The sequence below is a fragment of the Chroicocephalus ridibundus genome, chromosome 23 (genome assembly GCF_963924245.1).
Source record: "Chroicocephalus ridibundus chromosome 23, bChrRid1.1, whole genome shotgun sequence".
Taxonomy (NCBI): Eukaryota; Metazoa; Chordata; class Aves; order Charadriiformes; family Laridae; genus Chroicocephalus; species Chroicocephalus ridibundus.
Window position 1 is genome coordinate 117,208 of NC_086306.1, and position 19,551 is coordinate 136,758.

The 19,551-nt window shown below is 65.1% G+C and overlaps 2 protein-coding genes across 4 annotated transcripts; one reads left to right on the forward strand and one right to left on the reverse strand.

Moving 5' to 3' along the window:
- Positions 1 to 7,690: 7,690 nt before the first annotated feature.
- On the reverse strand, positions 7,691 to 9,761 carry MRPS24 (mitochondrial ribosomal protein S24). Its single transcript, XM_063358830.1, has 4 exons — positions 9,696 to 9,761; positions 9,118 to 9,186; positions 8,890 to 9,001; positions 7,691 to 8,033 (listed from the first exon to the last, which is right to left on the reverse strand). Exons 1-4 carry the CDS (start codon positions 9,726 to 9,728, stop codon positions 7,750 to 7,752), a joined length of 498 nt encoding a protein of 165 aa, XP_063214900.1. The 5' UTR covers positions 9,729 to 9,761; the 3' UTR covers positions 7,691 to 7,749.
- A 2,009-nt stretch (positions 9,762 to 11,770) lies between these two features.
- Positions 11,771 to 19,413, forward strand: SFTPB (surfactant protein B). 3 transcript variants are annotated; one of them, XM_063358829.1, is made up of 12 exons: positions 11,771 to 11,810; positions 12,315 to 12,457; positions 13,047 to 13,142; positions 13,776 to 13,956; positions 14,991 to 15,415; positions 16,119 to 16,267; positions 16,816 to 16,884; positions 16,974 to 17,099; positions 17,551 to 17,649; positions 18,247 to 18,585; positions 19,105 to 19,212; positions 19,315 to 19,413. In XM_063358829.1, exons 5-12 carry the CDS (start codon positions 15,355 to 15,357, stop codon positions 19,348 to 19,350), a joined length of 987 nt encoding a protein of 328 aa, XP_063214899.1. In that variant the 5' UTR covers positions 11,771 to 11,810; positions 12,315 to 12,457; positions 13,047 to 13,142; positions 13,776 to 13,956; positions 14,991 to 15,354; the 3' UTR covers positions 19,351 to 19,413. The 3 variants fall into 3 exon arrangements, with proteins under 3 accessions (XP_063214899.1, XP_063214897.1, XP_063214898.1); XM_063358827.1 differs by having other exon boundaries at positions 19,105 to 19,413; XM_063358828.1 differs by having other exon boundaries at positions 16,143 to 16,267; positions 19,105 to 19,413.
- The last annotated feature ends 138 nt before the right edge of the window (positions 19,414 to 19,551 follow it).

Consider the following 19,551-nt stretch of genomic DNA (forward strand, 5'->3'; position numbering starts at 1 on the left):
AGCCCCAGTCTCATGGTGTCCTTCACAGAGGGAGCAGCACGAGCGCACCGAGCAGACAGCATCATTCCTGGCCTCTGCTGCTGCCTGCAGGACGGCCGTTGAGGGACATTAATTGTTTAGCATAAATAAGAAATTTTCAGTTGAATAAATTAGTTACGATGATAATTTGGTGTGACTTGTGCTGCTTGCTTTGCTCTACTTAGCATGAGTAGATACATTTGCTGAAACCTTTAGGCTGCAAGAAGTGATGATTACTTATTCATTAACTCATTATTACAGGTTACTGCCCACTCCCGCGTGCGCACTAGAGTCTCTCGGTGGTCTTCAGAGACAGCTGGTGGTCGTTTACTTCCTCCACTCCTCTTCATCGTTGTGACTTCTGGGTGAACTGCAGGCCTCCGCTCTACTTCCTTATTCTTGCTGGCGCATCAAGAGTGTTAGTTTTGACTAGTCTCCGCATTCCTCAGTAGCCCCGGGCCCCTTGTTTTGAGAGATGAGCTTCTACTACAAGGTTATATTGTCCTAAAGCATTCTTTCTTAAAAAATAGGAGATAAGTTCTGACATTTAGTACTACAACTGTTGCATCTGCTCTTTGTACAGCCTTAAGGCACGCAGTCTCCTAAATTAAGTTCCTACTCTAATTTACAGCTCTAATATATTAAGCCCCTACTTCAATTAGTTTAGAGCTTTAATATACCAAACCCTACTTCAGTCCTCTGTCAGGCAATCCACCCCTGCATATGCTTGGATTTTTTTTGGCAGAGTGAGGAGAAGAATTAATGGTTTGGCTTGCGGCTCTCAGCTTTCAAGCAATGCTGTAGGATGTGCAGATCCCACCTTGCACAGCCCTGACTCCCCGGAAGGAGAGGGCAATAATATCGCTTTCCACTTGATCTTGACCACTGCTAATGGAGGCGAAAGCTCTGTCCCTTCACACTGGTCTCTCCTGCAAATCCCAGTTCAACAGCTCCGAAGACAAAGCAGCCTCAAGGGAGTTTGGAGCTTGCACACCAACGGAGCGTGCGACAACCACCTGAAGGCAGGAAAAACCTTTGGAGCAGAGCTCCACATGCCTGGTAGGACACCCTGAGCCAGGACAGATGACCAGAGGGAGCTGGCCATGGACCTCCCTGTCGGGTGCCTCTAAGCCCCTCTCACAGGCACGGGCATGGTGGAGATGGTGGAGCAAAAGACAGCGTCCACTCCAGTGAGAAGAGTGAGGAAGGTGGTGCTGAGCAGCCCACAGTGAGCAGCCCCGCTGTGGCCCTCGGCTGCTCATGGACTTGCCCGTCCACCAGCCTGTTTGGGACCCAGCATGGGGGCACAGCTCCTCAGGACCCTGAGGACACGGATGGTGGTGGGTTCGGCCACCGAGATCTGTCCTCAACACGGCAGTGCTGGGCCAGCAGGGGAGGCAGCAGTGAGGCCCTGATCCTGGCCAGCAGCCGGGATGGTGACTATGTGGCAGCATGGTGGCACCAGAGTCAGAGTGATGTCACCTGACATGACCTCATGTTACTGGTTTGTGGTGCGCCCTGCAAGGACAACAGGGGATCGAGGGACACGGAGCGGCTGCAGCAGGATGTCTGGGGCGATGGGATCCTGGGGCACCGAAGGAGGGGAGCACTCCACAGCTGTGTCCCCATTGGGTTGGAGACCTCTGCCTGCCCATCCTCTGTCCTCCTTCCTGCCCACACCGCCCCTGCTTTGGCATCAAGACCCCTCGCAGCAGCGTCTCGGGGGCCGCGAGGAGCCTCTGCCTGCACCCCCACTCTCCAGCACTTCCTCATGCCCCGGCCATCTTCCCCAGCACAAATCCCACTTGTGGCCCACTCCTGCCTCCCCCATCCCCGTGTCCAGACCCCTTCTAGAGTTCCAGCCTCCCCCACAGCAGCTCCATCCACTCCGCGTCCCACTGAACCCCTCCCCCCAGCCGCAGACCCACGTCTCCCCTCTCCTCCCCACACCATCTCCCACCTCCTCTCCACGGTGACGTGGGGGCTCCCGACGTCAGCAAGAAGAAGCCAGATACGATGGCCTCGCCCAGGGGGGTGGTGGGAACAAGGCCAGAGAAGTGGGGCTTTGGTGCTGCCCCACCACTTGCTCCCCAAAGAGGGAGCCTGTTGTGGGGTAGGACCATGCGGCCAAGGGTGCCTGAAGGTGGATGAGCCAAAGAGCACCAGAAAACGCACCTCTTGCTGCCCATCCCCTCTTGCTGTTAGAGAAGAAATTTGATTAACTGCATTCTTCTCTCTGAACAGTCTTGTTTAGCACTAGTAGCTAAAGTAGTTGAACCCTTAGGCTGCAGGAGCTGACCGAGAGTAAGCGTTTTGACAAAACTAATGCTGCTAACAAAGAAGTACTGAATCTGACAGATATGAGCAGAATGAAGAAGATAAGGACCAAGGAGGCAATTCCAAGAGAATGAGGTAACTTCACGGAATCATGGAATCACAGAATCTTCAGAGTTGGAAGGGACCTCTAGAGATCATCTAGTCCAACTCCCCTGCTAGAGCAGGATTGCCTAAAGCACATCCCTCAGGACTGCATCCAGGCGGGTCTTGAAAATCTCCAGAGAAGGGGACTCCACAACCTCCCTGGGCAGCCTGTTCCAGTGCTCTGTCACCCTCACTGTAAAGAAGTTTTTCCATGTATTTGAACGGAACTTCCTATGTTCCAGCTTGTGCCCATTGCCCCTTGTCCTGTCACTGGGAACCATTGAAAAGAGCCTGGCTCCGTCCTCCTTAAACCCACCCTTTAGGTACTTGTAAACATTAATCAGGTCCCCCCTCAACCTTCTCTTCTCCAGGCTAAAGAGTCCCAGCTCTTTCAGCCTTTCCTCATAAGGGAGATGCTCCAGTCCCATAATCATCTTGGTTGCCCTACGCTGGACTCGCTCCAGTAGTTCCCTGTCCCTCTTGAACTGGGGAGCCCAAAACTGGACACAGTACTCCAGTTGTGGCCTCACCAGTGCAGAGTAGAGGGGAAGAATGACCTTCGACCTACAGGCCACAGTCTTCCCTATGCAGCCCAGGATGCCATTGGCCTTCTTGGCGACAAGGGCACACTGCTGGCTCATGGATAATTTGCTGTCTACCAGGACCCCCAGGTCCGTCTCCTCAGAGCTGCTTCCCAGCATGTCCGCCCCCAACCTATACTGGTGCTTGGCATTCTTCCTTCCCAGGTGCAGGACCCTACACTTGCTTTTGTTGAACCTCATTAGGTTCCTCTCTGCTCAGCTCTCCAGCCTGTCCTGGTCACACTGGATGGCAGCACTGCCCTCTGGAGTGTCGGCCACCCCTCCCAGCTTGGTATCATCAGCAAACTTGCTGAGGATGCACTCTGTCCCCTCATCGAGGTCATTAATGAATATATTGAACAAAATTGGACCAAGTAGTGACCCCTGAGGGACACCACTGGTTACAGGCCTCCAACTGGACTCTGTGCCGCTGATCACAACCCTCTGAGTTCTGTCACTCAGCCACTCCCGGGCTTGGAGGAGGTGATCCTTGAATACTAACCAGCTCTCTTGGACCCCTCTCCCCTCCAGGACTTTATCCCACGTTACCCTGCCAAGCAGGTCCCGCAAGACGCCAAAGTCTGCTCTCCTGAAGTCCAGGGCAGTGAGCTTGCTGCACACCCTCCTCGCTGCCCAAAGGATCTTGAACTCTACCATTTTGTGATCACTGCATCTGAGGCTGCCCTTGAGCTTGACATTCCCCACCAGCCCCTCCTTGTTGGTAAGGACAAGGTCCAGCACGGCTCCTCTCCTTGTTGGTTCCTCTACCATTTGGAGAAGAAAGTTGCCATCAACACATTCCAGCTTCCTGGATTGCTTATGCTCTGCTGTGCTGCCCCTCCAACAGATATCGGGGTGGCTGAAGTCCCCCGTGATGACCAGGGTCAGTGAACGTGACGCCGCTCCTATCTGTCTACAGAGGGCCTCCTCCGCTCTGTTGTCCTGGCCAGGTGGCCTGTAGCAGACCCACACCGAAACGTCACCAGCCCCTGCCCTCCCTTTAATCCCAACCCATAAGCTCTCGGTGGGCTCCCCATCCATCCCCAGGCGGAGCTCCACGCGCTCCGGCTGGTCAGTGATGCAGAGGGCGACACCCCCTCCGCATCTCCCCTGCCCATCCTTCCTGAAGAGCCTGTATCCCCCCATTCCAACACTCCAGTCACAGCAGCCGTTCCGTCCCACCAGCCTCCGTGACGCCAATGAGAGCAGAGCCCTGCCGGAGTGCGCCCGTCTCTAACTCCTCCTGCTTGTTTCCCAATCCTACCTGCATTTGCGCAGAGGCGTTTCAGTTTCCCCCCCCCCGGCCCTGAAGCTGGCTTACTCTGGAGCGGCTGCCTTTCTTTTCGTGCTGGCGGGCCCCCTCGGAGGTGTTTTACCCGTGATTCCCCGTTGGCTCCTCAGGGGCCCCTGGCTCGTCTCCGTGAGACTTCGCGCGGGCTGCAGTGCACCCAGCACATCCCGGAGCGACAGGCTGAGGGCCTTCGCTAGCGACCCATCCCTCAGACCTTGGAGTATCGTCCCTTGGCCTGTCGCGAGCAAGCCTGATAATACCCGCCTCCACCACCACGTCTAGTTTAAAGCTCGGTCAATGAGCCCCACTAGTTCATGAGCAAACACCCTCCCCCCCCCTTCAGAAAGGTGAACCCCATCCGACACCTGGTGCCGCGTAGGCCATCCCGTCGTCAAAAAACCCAGAACTGTGGCAGTGACACCGGCCGTGGAGCCGCCTATTGGCAGACTGAGCGTGTCTGCTGCTTTCAGAGTCCCTGCCTGCGACTGGGAGAAGGGAAGAAAAGATCACCTGCACCCCAGAGTCCCTTATTGACCTTCCCAAGGCCCTGAAGTCTCTTTTAATTGCCCTCGGGCGATGTGTCGCCACCTCATCACCACCCACATGAAAGAGCAACGGTGGGTAATGGCCCGAGGGCCGAACCAGGCTGAGAAGTTTCCAGGTGACGCCCCCGACCCCGACCCCAGGGAGGCAGCAGACTGTCCCACAAGGAGAGTCTGCCCCGCACATCGGCCCCCCCTGTTCCCCTCGGAAGGCTGTCACCCACAACCCGCCTCTTCTTCCTCGTGGAGGCAGTCATTAAACGGTGGGGGGGGGGGGGTTGGCCGTTCTGGTCCTGGCAACCCTTCTGGTGCAGTCAGACCACCCTCCACACGGCCCACGGGCTGCCCCACCTCACCCGGGGCCTCGAACCCGATGCACAGAGGCACGCGGTTACAGGAGGTGGCCAAGGACAGGGTTCGCTTGCCCCCGCCCCGAGCACAGACCTGCCTCCATTCACCGCTCAACATTTGGCCACTGCCTTCGGTCTGGCAGGGGGAGGAGGGCACAGGGTCTCCTTCATCTTGGGGTTTTTTTTGGTGGCTCTTCTGGTTTCTCTCAGGGAGGTCAGAGCCCAGTTCCACCAACCTATTTATTTCTCCCACTCCCTGATGGTCTGCAGCCTTTCTGCTTCCGCATTTAGCTCTGCCACCAGGCTGAGTAGATCATCTAATGACCACTGAAAGACCCACCTGGACTCAGGGAAGGTGCGCGCCGGCACTCAGAGCCGCTCCGAAAGCTCCCACCAGCATCAGACATGGCCAAACGGCTTGGCTACGAGACCAGCAAGTCACGGTGGGACTGCCCCTCCTGCTGTCGTGCCAGACAGGAGATGGCTTTTGGCTCCAGACCGTGCCCACCCATCCTGCATCACCCCGGACCCCACACCCCTCCGTCCCATGTCACCCTGCACTCCCATCCCGTGCCCACCCAGCAGCCACCCCCCAGCCTGCCCCATGGATCCGGGGCTGCCGACACGCTGCGGGATCACCATCCCTTGGAGAAACAAACCTCGGTCCCTAAAAGCATCTCAGCCACAGGCAGCAGCACCACGGGGACATGGCGGAGGGGGGTGTGTGTGTGTGTGTGTGTGTGTGTGTGTCTTGCTTGGCCCCCCCCAGCCCACCCCAAAGCCCTCCCAGCCCTGTAAACAGGTTTTTGGGGGGGGGTCATTGAGGCAAGTTGTGATTTTAACTCACCCCCGTCACCCCAGTTGCTCCCCTCAGGACGGATATTTCGACTTCTGGTGCCAGAAGACAGGGTGGGACGATCCTGGTGGGGGGGACACGGTACCCCACCCATGCACAACAGCCACCCAGGAGGGAGAACCCCACCCAAAGCCCTCTGCTCCCAGAGGGAGGGGAGAGGAAATTAAGCCCCAGCTAACGAAGCACTGACGGGCAGCAGGCGTGAGGGCAGCACAGGCAGAGCCAGGCAACGGGCAGGTGGCACCAGCCTGGGGCACACTGGGTGGCACGGGGACTTAGGGGAAATGGGGTGGCTTTAGGGACACAGGAGGTGGCAGGACATAGAGGGTGACGTGGGGACAGAGCAGCCTGGGGCACGCAGGGTGGCACAGGGACTGGGACACACATGAGCCGCTGGGTGACAGCCCCGTCCCCACAGGCCGTGGGCATCCCGGTGACATTCGTGTCCCACCTCACCTGCGCCTTCACCCACAGCACCCAGCCCAGCCTGGTGGCACGAGCCACCGAGGCCACCATCAACACGGGCAGCAAGGTGGCCATGCGACAGGAGGCGACAGCCACATGAGGCCCCTCCTCTGGGACAGAAGGGACAGGGTGACACCATGGCGGGCGCAGGTGGTGGCCACTGTGACCAGCCTCCCTGGGCTCATGGTGCTGGCCTTCATCCACATCATCTTCTGCCTCAACCTCATCGTCACGCTGGTGGGACTGGCCTACGGCCTCCCCTGTCCCCCTTGGGGACACTGCCCTGTCCCTGATGTCCCCCCCAGGAGGAGGATGGCAGCCTGGCACTGTCCCCTATCGTCCCAGCCTGTGATGCCAGCAGGGGACACAGCCACCAGCATGGAGCAGGGTGCAAGGGTGGCCCTCAGCAACCCCTGCTTCAAGGACAAGGACAAGGACAAGGGACAGTCCCTGGGCAGGGCTGAGCCCTGCTGCCCCCACCACCCCCTCCCACCCCCACTTTGTCCCCTGCTGTCGTATTTAAACAGGTTTTCTCAGATTTGGGACTGGGTTTGACTGGGACGGGCTGGGAAGGGGCTGGGGACACCTTATACAGAAACTGCATCTCGGCTCTGCAGCGTCATGGGGTCTGTGCGGGGACGGGCACGCGGGCACCACGGGCATGGGGACACACGGGGTCACGGGGACGGTGGGGACAAGGCACTCGGCGCTGTGGGGACAGAGCCCTGTGGGGCACGCAGGCATCACAGGAACAGGGATGTGGGAGGCACAAGAGCACCGTGGGGACATGGACATGCAGGGCACAGAGGTGTCATGGGGACACGAACATGTGGGGTCCGTGGGCATCACAGGCTGGGGCACACAGGGACAGGGCCCTGTGGGGCACAAGGACATCAGAGGGACCGAGCCCCGCGGGCACGTGGACATCATGGGGACAGGGACATGTGGGGCACACAGGGATGGGGCATGCAGGGACAGAGCCCTGTGGGGCACAGGGGTATCATGGGGACAGGGACATGTGGGGCACATGGGCATGGTGGGGACAGCCCCACAGGGCGTATGGCCATCAGCGGGACAGAGCCCCACGGGGCACAAGGCCACGGAGTGCCCAGTCCTCACGGTGAAGGTGCCCCCCAACTCCCCCGAGACCCACAGTTGGGGCAGGGTGGGCACAGCCTCCACTTTATTTCCGCCCCCCCCGCGCCTGGGCGGCGCCGTGGGGCACTTAGAGGTACTTGTAGGGCACCTTGGCGGGCACCGTCTGCAGCTCCAGGCGCACGGGGCACTTGTAGAAGTGAGAGAGAAGGGTCTCGGCGTAGCCCCCCAGGAAGTGGAGCTTGGCGGGTGCCAGCCCCCGCGCCAGCAGGACGCAGACCACCAGCAGGTTGGCGCGGCGCTTGAGCACGGCGGCGTCGGCCAGCAGCCCCGGGAAGGTGCCGTGCAGGAACCGGCGCAGGAAGGCGTCTTCCAGCGCCCGCTCCGCCGCCCCCGCCTCCCCGCACAGGTTCCCTGCAGGCACCGCCGGCGTGAGCCCCCGCGTCCCCGCGCCCTGCCTGGGGACACTGGCCCCGGCGCCACCGCCTGCCCCACGCAACCCCGGCCACGGCACGACTGTATGTCCCACCCCCGCGACACCCATGTGCCCCGCCACGTCCATCCCCACCTTGCCCATGTGCCCCTATGCGGCCCCATCCCCATGACACCCAGGTGCCCCACAAGCTCCCGCCCACACGATGCCCATGTGCCCCACACATCCCTGTCCCCACCGTGCCCATGTGCCCCACATGTCACCATCCCCACCATGCCCCGTGGCCCAACCCCACAGTGCGCTCGTGCCCCATTGCGGCCCTGTCCCTCTGTGCCCCATTGTGGCCCTGTCCCTGTACGTCCCATCCCTGCAATGCCCATGTGCCCCACACATCCCTATCCCCACCATGCCCATGTGCCCCACACAGCCCCGGCCCCACCATGCCCACGTGTCCCACCCCCACAACATCCACGTGCCCCGCATGGATATTGCCCACGTATCACCCACACAATATGCCCGCGCCCCCCACATATCCCTGTCCCCCTCGCTATCCATGTGCCCCACATATCCCTCTCCCTACCATACCCCGTGGCCCAGCCCCACAGATGCCCTGCTGCCCCACGTGCCCCTGTCCCTGTGTGCCCCATCCTTTTCGCGCCCATGTGCCCCACACGTCCCTGCCCCCATGACTCCCGTGTGCCCCACAGGTCCCTGTCCCCGCAACACCCTCTAGCCCATCCCCACGATGCCCTCGCGCCCCATACGTCCCCATCCCTGCAGCCCCACCCCCGCGACACCCCAGGTGCCCCCCCCCCGCCGTGGCGTGGGGTGACCCACCGGTGTGCAGGGACAGCCAGCCCTTGCGGTGGGCGATGTAGTGGGGGGCGTGCGCCTGCTCGTAGGTCACTGGCTTGTCCCCTTTGCCCACGCGCACCCGCGCCGCCCGCGTCTGTGGGGACAAGGGGGGGTCAGAGACGGGGGGGGGGAAAGGAGGGGTGTCAGAGGTTGGGGGGTCCCGAGGGACAGGGGATGAGGGACCCCCCCCCCCCACCCTCCAGGGCTTACCTTGAGGCAGGCCGGGGTGGTGTGGAGGTGCCGGGCAGCCTGGGGGACGGAGCGTACGCGGGGCACGGCCTGGGAAGGTGACAAGGGTGAGGGACAGCGGGCACCCCCTTTGTGTCCCCCGGGTGCCACATGCCTGGAGCCCCCCCCGCCCTGTGACCCCAAGCTTGCTGTCCCCAGAGCGGAGACACCGCCGCTGGAGCACCCCCCGCCACAGCCTCCTGCGACCGGGGACCCCCACACACACCTGCTGTCCCCTATATCCAGTGTCCCCCCCATACCAGGTGTCCCCTATACCCAGTGTCCCTGGTGTCCCCTGTACCCGCTGTCCCCCACGCCCGCTGTCCCCACAGCCCCCCCATGCCACATTCCCCCCAGCCCATACCCCCTCCATGCCCGGAGTCCCTGGCGTCCCCCATGTCCCCCATACCCGGCGTCCCCCATAGCCGGTGTCCCCCGTGCCCGGTCCCCAGAGCCCCCCCCCAAGCCCACATCCCGCGGCCTGGAGCTGCCGGTGCCCCACCCATTCCCGGTGTCCCCCCCCGTGTCCCCCTGTCCCCCTGTCCCGTCCCGTCCCTCACCCGCAGCGCGCGCGCAGCCGCGGCCGCCGCCATCTTGTGGCGGAGCGGGGCGGGACGGCGCCCCCTGGGGGCGGGAGGCCGCGGGGAGGGGGGGGGTCACTGGGGTCATCGGGGGACTGGGGGGATACTGGGGGGACTGGGGGATCTGGGGGGGCTGGGGCGTGCTGGGGGGATGCCGAGGAAACTGAGGGTAAGAGGGATACTGGGGGTGGCGAGAGTACGGGGGGGGGGGGGTACTGGGAACACTGGGGGTCCTGGGGGATGCTGGGGGTAATGAGAGTATGGGGGGGATACTGGGGATAATGGCGGTACTGGGGGGGATAGTGGGGGTAACTGGGGGTACTGGGGATAATGGGGGAACTGGGGGAACTGGGGGTACTGGGGGTGATGAGAGTATTGGGGGGATACTGGAGATAATGGGGGATACTGGGGGATACTGGGGGTACTGGGGGGATACTGGGGAAATCGAGGGTAATAGGGATACTGGGTGGACTGGGGGTACTGGGGGTGGTGAGGGTATGGGGGGGATACTGGGAACACTGGGGGTACTGGGAGGGTATACTGGGAACACTGGGGGTACTGGGGGATACTGGGGGTAATGGGGATACTGGGGGTACTGGGGGATACTGGGGATAATGGGGATACTGGGGGTGATGAGGGTATGGGGGGGATACTGGGAACACTGATGGTACTGGGGGGGATACTGGGGGTACTGGGAGGGTATACCGGGGGTAACTGGACATACTGGGGGATACTGGGGATAATGGGGGGTACTGGGGGAAGTGGGGGTACTGGGGGGATACTGGGGAAATTGAGGGTAATAGGGATACTGGGGGTATGGGGGTTACTGGGGGTACTGGGGGTACTGGGGGACACTGGGGGGACTGGGCGATACTGGAGGTTACTGGGGGATACGGGGGCTTCTGGGTGCACTGGGGGTAATGGGGGACAGTGGGAGCTACTGGGGGTACTGGGGAGGGTACTGGGGGTACTGAAGGGTGTGGGGAATTTTGTGTGTATGGGGGGACAGTGGGGGTGCTGGGAGGATACTGGGGGTACTGGGGGATATTGGGGGGATACTAGGGGTACTGGGGGCAATGGGGGATACTGGGGATAGTGGGGACACTGGGGATGGAGTGGGGGGGGCTGCGTGAGGCCAGGGCCGGGGGGGGGGGGGGACAGAGCGCATTGGGGTGCATTAGGGTGCCGTGGGACGGACCCCTCCCCCCGGGCGGGGTGGGGGGCTCTGCCCTGCCCCCCCCCGACCCCCCCATGTCCCCTCGCTGTTGCATGGGAAGCGGAGGGAGACGGGGTGACAAAGGTTTGTGGCTTCGCGGGGGGAAAACGGGGACAGGAAGGGGGGGCAGGGCTTGGGACAGACACCGGGCCCCCACCCGTCCCCCGCGGTGGCTTTGGGGTTTGCGGTGTCCCCAAGAACTGCCGGGAACAGGAGGGTGTCACCGACCCCCCCCTCCTCGTCCCCCTGCTCTCTCCTTGCCCTGCCATGTCCCCCAGGTCCCCACGGTGTCCCCTTGTGTCCCGCCCCCATCCCCAAAGTCCCCCCAGGTCTCCACAGTGTCCCCTTGTCCCCCCACCAAGGGCCACTCACGTCCCCCCAGTCCCCCCAGGTCCTCAAAGTCCCCCAGGTCCCTCTTCCCTCCCCCTTTGTCCCCCATGTCCCCCCCCTCCAGGTCCCTCCTTGTCCCCCCGCTCTCTCCTTGTCTTATCCCCCCAAGTGTCCCCATGGTCTCCTCTTGTCCCCTCCAATGTCCCCCCAGGTGTCCCCATGGTCTCCCCCTGTCCCCCTCAATGTTCCCCCCCATGTCCTCCAGGTCCCCAAGGACTCCCCCACCCCCCCAGCACCCCCTGCCCCCCCCAGCCTCCCACATCCCCCCCATCCCCCCCATGGCACTGTGGGGGGAAGGTCACAGCCCCACAGCAGACGTGACCGGGGGCCCAACCTCCCCCGCTGCGGCGACCGTGGTTTTGGGGGGGGCCCCTTCCGGCTGTCACCCTGGGTGCCACCCCAACCCATGGGGACATAAAGGTCCCCCGGGGCTCGGGGACGGGCAACCATGGCCCGGGCGCTGCTGGTCCTGCTCACCGGCGTCACCAGTGGGGACCCCCACGGGGACGGGGGACATGGTGGTGGGGGGGACAGAGAGGTGGGGATGGGAGGAGCGGGGCGTGGAGGACATGGGGAAATGGGGACACAGGGGACATGGATGGAGACACGGGAACATGGGGCTTTGGTGGGATGGGGACGTGGGGGACAGGGATATGGGGGACAGAGGATGGGGACAGAGGGGATGCAAAGTGACGGGGACGAGGGGGGACGTGGGGAAGGGGGCGGGAGGATGGGGACATGGAGGACGGGGGACAAAGAGGGGATGAGGACACTGGGGTGGACGATGGGGACATGGGGACCAGGGCAATGGGGATATGGGGACATGGGGGACAAGGTGACAACATGGCCATGGGGACATGAGGCCCGAGGTGATGGGGAGATGGGGACAGGGGGGTACAGGAGGGTGGGGGGTGCCGGGGTCATGGGGGGAAGGGGACATGGGGGCAGGGGAGGGGACGTGAGGATGTGTCCCCTGACGTGGCACTGCCCAGCCCTGCTGCTGGTGGGGGCCGAGGGTCCCCCCGCAGGCACCCCGCTGGTCGGGGGCGGGGGGGCCCGGCCAGGCTCCCTGGGGTGCCAGCGTCCCCCCGACACCGAGGACGATGGGCTCCAGCCGAGTGACGAGGACATCATGGTGAGGGGACACGTCGGGGACAACGGGGGTGTCAGGGGCGAGGGGGGAGGCACCTGTGGGGGACTGGGAGGGCATCAGTGGGGGCAGTCGTAGGGGAACTGGGGGGCACTGGGAGGGCACTGGTCTGGTACTGGGGGGCACTGAGATGGCACTGGGGGGCACTGGTGGGCACTGGGATGGCACTAGTGGGCACTGGGCTGGTACTGGGGGCACTGGGATGGCACTGGGATGGCACTGGGGGCACTGGTAAGCACTGGGCTGGCACTGGTAGGCACTGGGCTGGTACTGGGGGCCACTGGTGGGCACTGGGCTGGCACTGGTGGGCACTGGGCTGGTACTGGGGGGCACTGGGATGGCACTGGGCTGGTACTGGGGGCACTGGGGGCACTGGCGGGCACTGGGCTGGCACTGGTGGGCACTGGGCTGGTACTGGGGGGCACTGGGCTGGCACCGGTGGGTACTGGGGGGCACTGGTGGGCACTGGGCTGGTAGTGGGGAGTGCTGGGCTGGCACTGGTGGGTACTGGGGGGCACTGGGCCGGCACTGGTGTGCATGGGGGTGGGCAGGGTCTGAGGGCGCGTGTGCGCAGAGCGGGGGGGGGCTGCCCCCCGGCACGGTGCGCTGTGCCCTCTGCAAGCGGGTGGTGAAGGCGCTCAAGGGCATCGTGGTCGACCCCAAGGACAAGGTGAGAAGGGAGGACACACGCGCGGCACCCTCGTGCCACACGCTGCCCTTGTGCAAAGCCCCCCCCCTTCCCCCCCCCCCCCCCCGAGGTGCCCCTGTGCAAGGCCGTGCCTCCCGCGATGCCCCTGCGGGAGGCGATGCCCACCTTGCTGTGCCCCCTGCGACAACCCTCGTGCGAGCACTGCCCCTCGTGCAACGTCCCTCGTGCAAAGCCCCCGGGTATGACGATGTCCCCCCCCCCCATGTGACGCCCTTGCGCAAGGCCGTGCCCCCCATGCGACGCCTTCGTGCAAGGTCCCCACGCATGGCGATGCCGTCGTGCAGTGCCCTTGTGCAAGGCCGTGCCCCCAGGTGATGCCCCCCCCCAGTGATGCCCTTGTGCAAGGCAACACCCTCCCGTGCAAAGCCCTCGTGCAAACCCCCCGTGCGAGGCCGTGCCCCTGTGCGATGCCCCCCCCCCCGCGCACGGCCGGTGCCCTCACGCAATGCCCTGGTGCGATGACCCCGTGCAAAGCCCCCGTGCGCAGCCATGCCCTCCCTCGTGTGACGCCCCCCACCCCCCCCGCCATGTGACACCCTCGCGCGTGGCAATGCCCCCGTGCCCCGGCGGTGCAAGCGCTGACGTGTGTCGCAGGGGGGGGTGGCCCGTGTCACCCACCGCGTGTGCGGGCGGCTGTGGGTGGGGAGGGGGCTCTGCCAACGCCTCCTGTCCCACGCCCTGGCGCGCATCGAGGCGGCCATGAAGCGGCACGAGACCCCTGCCCACCTCTGCGCCCACCTCCGGTGGTGCCCCCCGTGGCCCTGAGGGCCCCCAGGTGAGCACCCCCCCCCACCCCTGTCCCCTGCGCAGGGACCAGGTGTCCAGGCCGCACCCGGCCCCGAGGGCTCTCGAGTGGAGGGTGGGGACGGGACGGAGCCCTGACGGGAAAGGGTGGGGGGGCACCATGGGTGCTGCCGGGGCAGGAGGGGGTGGGGAGATGGGACAGGGGGCACAGAGGGACATGGGGGTCTGGGGGGACGGGGGGTGGGGAGATGGGATCAGGGGGCACAGGGGGACATGGGGGTCTGGGGGGACGTGGGGGTGAGGAGATGGGATCAGGGGGCACAGGGGGACATGGGGGTCTGGGGGGACATAGGAGTAGGGAAATGGGTTCAGGGGGCACAGGGGGACACGGGGGTCGGGGGGACATGGGGGTGGGGAGATGGGACAGGGGGCACAGGGGGACATGGGGGTCTGGCGGGACGTGGGGGTGGGGAGGTGTGATCAGGGGGACATGGGGGTCTGGGGGGACGTGGGGGTGTCGTGGGGACATGGGGGGACGTGAGGGGAGGGAACATGGCGGGGGCATAGGGGCGTGGGAACATGGGGGTGTGGGGACATGGGCGGACATGGGGGTGTGGGAACGTGGCGGGGGGACATGGGGGGATCTGGAGGGACATGGGGGCGATACAGGGGCATGGGAACATGGGGGTGTGGGGACATGGGGGTATGGGGGGACAGGGGGGTACATAAGGGCATGTGGGCACATGGGGACAAAGGGTGGGACATGGGGACATAGGGAGACACGGGGACGTGGGGGTGTGGGAATGTGGGGGTTGTGGGGGTTTGAGGACACGGAGGCGTGGGGGGACATGGTGGGGACATGGAGGGCATGGGGACATGAGGGTACGTGGGGGTAGGGGAGGACATGGGAAAACATGGGGACATGCAGGGGACACAGGGACATGGAACACGGCAGGACATGGAGGGGCATGGGACATGATGATGTGGGGGGACATGGGGACAACACCGAGGACAGGGACACAGTGCTGCGGGTGCCCTGTCCCCGCTGCCACATCTCCCCCCCAGGCACCAGCCAGCTCCGAGGGCACCCGATGTCACCAACGTCCCCCCGCGCCGTGGGCCACCCCGCGGACAGCTCAATAAAGTCTTTGTCACTGCAGGAGTGGCACCATGTCTGTCCCCCACCACCGCGGGCACTGGGGTGGGATGGGGACACGGGGACCCTGATGAGGACATGGGGACCCCAATGGGGACATCGCCATGGGGGACACGGGGGCACGGGGACAGGAGGGTGGGGTGACGGTGTGGCAGCCCCCAGGTGTCCCTGTGGCTGGGACACACGTGTCCCCACGATGCTGGCACCGTCCCAGCGGCCACCTCCCGCCCGGGGCTATAAGAGGCTGTGGGTTTCGGCCCTGCCAGCGCCGCCATGGCACCGCCACCGTCACCCGCGCTGACACTGCTCCTCGCCCTGCTCTGTGCCACCCCAGGTAGCCCCCCCCCGCCCCCCCCAAGGCTGGGTGCCCCCCCAAAGCTGGGTGCACCCCCAAAGCTGGGCGCTACCCCTCCCAAAGCCTGGTGCCACCCCAGAGCCCCCCCTAGAACTGGGTGCCCCCCCCCCCGGGCTGGGTCCCCCTCCCTACAGCTAGGTGCCCCCCCAAAAAGCTGGGTGCCCTCCCCCACGGGACCTATGGTGGAGTGGGGGGGGACCCATGTTGGGGTGAAGGGCCCGGACGCCTGGGTCCCCTCTTGAGGATGGGGGGGGGGGGGCGGACACCCTTGGGTGGGGGTGTCCTGGATGCTGGGGTCCCCTCTTGGGGCGGGGCACCGCTGGGGGGGGGGTGTCACAGACATCTGGGTCCCCCCATGAAGGTTGGGGGTGGGATGGGGCACCTTGGGGTGGGGGGTATTGGGGTGGGGGTCCCAGATGCCTGGGTCCTCTCTTAAAGATGGGGGGGGGGGACATGACACCCTTGGGTGGGGGTGTCCCGGACACCTGGGTCCCCTGTTGGGATGTTGGGGTGGGGTGGGACATCTTGGGGGGGGGGGCAGCATTGGGGGTGCGGGTCCCGGATGCCTGGGTCCCCCCGTGAAGGGCTGGGGGTGGGATGGGGCACCCTGGGGGCGGGGGGGGGGGTTGTTGTGGGGGTCCCAGACGCCCGGGTCCCCCGCGAGGCTTGGTAGGGGGGGCAGCGTGGGCGCTGACGGCGGCCACAGGGCTGGGGGTGCTGGGGGGCCGCTGCGGGGCACCCCCCTCCGCCTGGTGCCAGAGCTGGGAGACGGCGCTGCGCTGCGGGGCCCTGGGGCACTGCGCCCGCGCAGTGTGGGCACCCCCCGGCACGGTGAGAGCCTCGGACGGGCCCCCCTCCCAGAGCCCCCATGTCCCCAGAACCCCCTCCCCACCACCACCACCACCATGTCCCCCAGTATGTCCCATACACGCCTGTGTCCCCCCCGGCCCACACCCCCTCCACGGCCCCATACCGTGTCCCCATACACACCCCGTCCCCCACGCCCCATGGCCCCATACCCTACGCCACATCCCGTGTCCCCGCGACCCCGTGGCCCCAATCACCCGTGTCCCCACATCCCACACACCACATCCCCCTTGTCCCGTGTCCCCACGACCCCATGGCCCCAGTCACCCGTGTCCCCACGTCCCATGCACCACATCCCCCTTGTCCCATGTCCCCACGTCCCACGCACCACATCCCCCTTGTCCCGTGTCCCCACGTCCCACACACCACATCCCCCTTGTCCCATGTCCCCACGCTCAGTGTCCCCGCATCCCCATGCCCCCTGTGTCCCCAAGTTCATCTCCCCGCACCCTACGCCCCCTGCCCTATGTCCCCACATCACACGTCCCCATGCCCGGTGCCACCTCTCGCAGGACATATGCGCCGACTGCCAGCAGATCATCACCCTCCTCATCCACATGGCCAACGAGTCGGCCACCAAGGTGCCCGTGGGGATGGGGTGGGCATGGGGTGGCCGCTGTGGGTGCCACCATGGGTGCCGGCGCGGGTGCCATGGTGGCTGTGGGTGCAGGTGGCTGTGGAGGGCTTCCTGCGGCGGGAGTGCGCGGCGCTGCCGGTGCCCACCATGGTGCCACCCTGCCAGAACCTGGTGCACGAGTACTTCAGCCTCCTCCTCACTGACCTCGAGGGACACCTCGTGAGTGGGCACCCACGGGTGCCGCAGAAGGCGGACGGGGGCGGTGCGGGGTGCTGGGGACACCACAGTGACCAGAGACACCTGGGGGTGCTGGGGGACACCGTGCCATCCAGGGACACCTTGGGGTGCTGGGGGACTGGGGACACCATGCCATCTGGGAACACCTTGAGGTGCTTGGGGACACCATGCCATCTGGGGACATTTTGGGGTGCTGGGGGAAATGAGGGACACCTCGGGGGTGCTGAGACATGGTGCCATCTGGGGACACCTGGGTGTATTGGGGGGGGAGGGGGGAAGGGTTGGGGACACCATGGGGGTTGCAGACACCTCGGGGTGCTGGGGGGACTGGGGACACTGCACTGGCCGGGGACACTTGGGGGTGCTTGTGGACACTGTGCCACCCGGTTCACCCGGGGGTGCCCCACACCGGGTGCCCTCACCCTCCCCCCAGAAGCCCTCAGCCGTCTGCGCCCGCCTGGATCTGTGCCCGGGCAAGTCTGGGGGGGGCCCAGCCGTGCTCCCCCTCGGGACACTCAGCGCCCGCCTGCAGGTAGGGGACGTCGGGGCTGGGGACACCCGGGGGCACCACCATGGGGTCTGCTGGGCATCTCCATGGGCACGGCCAACACTATGGGCACCTGCATGCGTGTCTCTGGGTGCACCTCCATGGGCATGGGCACCTCCGTGGGCACCTCCATGGGCACAGGCACCTCCGTGGGCACCTCCATGGGCATTGACACCTCTGTAGGTGTCTCTGTGGGCATCTCCATGGGCACCTCCATGGGCACGGGCACCTCTGTGGGCATCTCCATGGGCATCGGCACCTCTGTGGGTGTCTCTGTGGGCATCTCCATGGGCACGGGCACCTCTGTGGGCGTCTCCATGGGCATTGGCACCTCTGTGGGTGTCTCTGCGGACATCTCCATGGGCATAAATAGGGGCATCTACATAGGCTTCTGTAGGTCTTCAGGTCTTCACATGGGCATCTTTGTGGGCACCTCTGTGGCCATAACCACAGCTGTCCTCGGGGGCATCTCCATGGGCACCTACACGGCCACGAGCACGGCCAGAGCTAGCCATCCCCCTCTGTGGGCACACACACGCCACAGCCCCACCATTAGTCTCCAGAGTGAACGCCTGTCCCCAGGTCGCCGCCAGGGAGGCCCTGCCCATGCCGCTGCCGCTGTGCTGGCTCTGCCGCACCTTCCTGGCCCGTGCCGAGGCCGCTGTCCCCAAGGAGGGGGTGGCGGCGGCGGCAGCGGGGCTGTGCCGAGTGCTGCCGGCGGTGGTGGCGGGCGCCTGCCAGTGCCTGGCGCAGCGGTACGCCGTGCTGGCGCTGGAGGCGGTGCTGGGACGCCTGGGCCCCCACCTGCTGTGTCACCTGCTCCTCGCCTGCCGCTCTGAGGACGGTTATGGCCTGTTGTCACCGCCCGGGCGTCCCCTCGACGACACCGCGGCCCCGCCGGCTGCTTGTGCCAGCGGCGAGGTGAGCAGGGTGAGGGGGTGGCCTATGGTAGCACGGGGTGGCACCGCAGGGTGAGCTCTTGGGGACACGCCTGGGGGAGTCACAGTCCCCGGGAATGTGACAGGGCACCCGAGGGTGTCACAGCCCCGAGGGTCATGCTTGAGAGGGTCCCAGCCCCTAGGGACACATCCGGGGGTGTCACAGCCCCGAGGGACAGCCCAAGGGGACACATCCCGGGTGTCAGAGCCCCAGGGGAGACGCTCAGGGGTGTCACATCCCCAAGGGGGCGCCACGAGGAGGTCCCCAGAAGGTGAGAACGTGCCAGGGTCCCAAGGGCGTCACAGCCCCCAGGGGGGACACTCAGGGGTGCCACCAGGTATAGGACCCCGCGAGGGGGGGGGCACTGAGAGTGCCACAGCCCCAGGGGACGCACCAAGGATGTCACAGCCCTGGCAAGAGGGGGTTCCTGGGGGTCTCCCCACCCTGGGGGGGGGGCGGTTCCGGCGGCCCCCCCTGAGCCCCACGTCCCCAACCCTGCAGGAACTGGCACCAGGCCACCCCCTCCCTGTGCTGTCCCCAAACCCGGGACCCTGCATCCTGGGCCCGTCCTACTGGTGCTCCAGCCCCGAGGCCGCCCGCCGCTGCCAGGTGAGCTGGGGACAAGGGGGGGGACAAAGGGGACAAGGAAGAGGGGGGGACAGACCTGGCGCCCGCCTTGCCCCCAGCTCACCCCGCTCCGTTCTCCCCCAGGCCCTGCAGCACTGCCGCGAGCACGTCTGGGCATAGGGGGGGGGCACAAGAAACCCCCCACTCATCCCCCTCGCCCCCAAATAAAGCTTGGATACCGCCCTGCCGCAGCTTCCCCAGTTTTTGGGGGTGTTTCGGGGTGGGGGGGTGACAGAGCGTGGGGAGGCGGGGGTGGGGGGGGGACAGGATGGGGGGGGCGGCTTTCTCGGAAAGCAAAGAGGATTTTTGCACCTCCTAGAA

What these genes read in the sequence shown, in the direction of transcription:
- MRPS24 (XM_063358830.1), bottom strand. Translation starts at nt 9,728, where the DNA reads ATGGCGGCGGCCGCGGCTGCGCGCGCGCTGCGG. An exon ending in CGGCTGCGCGCGCGCTGCGG is followed by an intron (nt 9,187 to 9,695) that starts GTGAGGGACGGG and finishes TCACCTTCCCAG; the next exon opens with GCCGTGCCCCGCGTACGCTC. An exon ending in CTGGCTGTCCCTGCACACCG is followed by an intron (nt 8,034 to 8,889) that starts GTGGGTCACCCC and finishes CGGTGCCTGCAG; the next exon opens with GGAACCTGTGCGGGGAGGCG.
- SFTPB (XM_063358827.1), top strand. Translation starts at nt 15,355, where the DNA reads ATGGCACCGCCACCGTCACCCGCGCTGACACTGCTCCTCGCCCTGCTC. An exon ending in CCAACGAGTCGGCCACCAAG is followed by an intron (nt 16,885 to 16,973) that starts GTGCCCGTGGGG and finishes CTGTGGGTGCAG; the next exon opens with GTGGCTGTGGAGGGCTTCCT. An exon ending in CTGACCTCGAGGGACACCTC is followed by an intron (nt 17,100 to 17,550) that starts GTGAGTGGGCAC and finishes CCCTCCCCCCAG; the next exon opens with AAGCCCTCAGCCGTCTGCGC.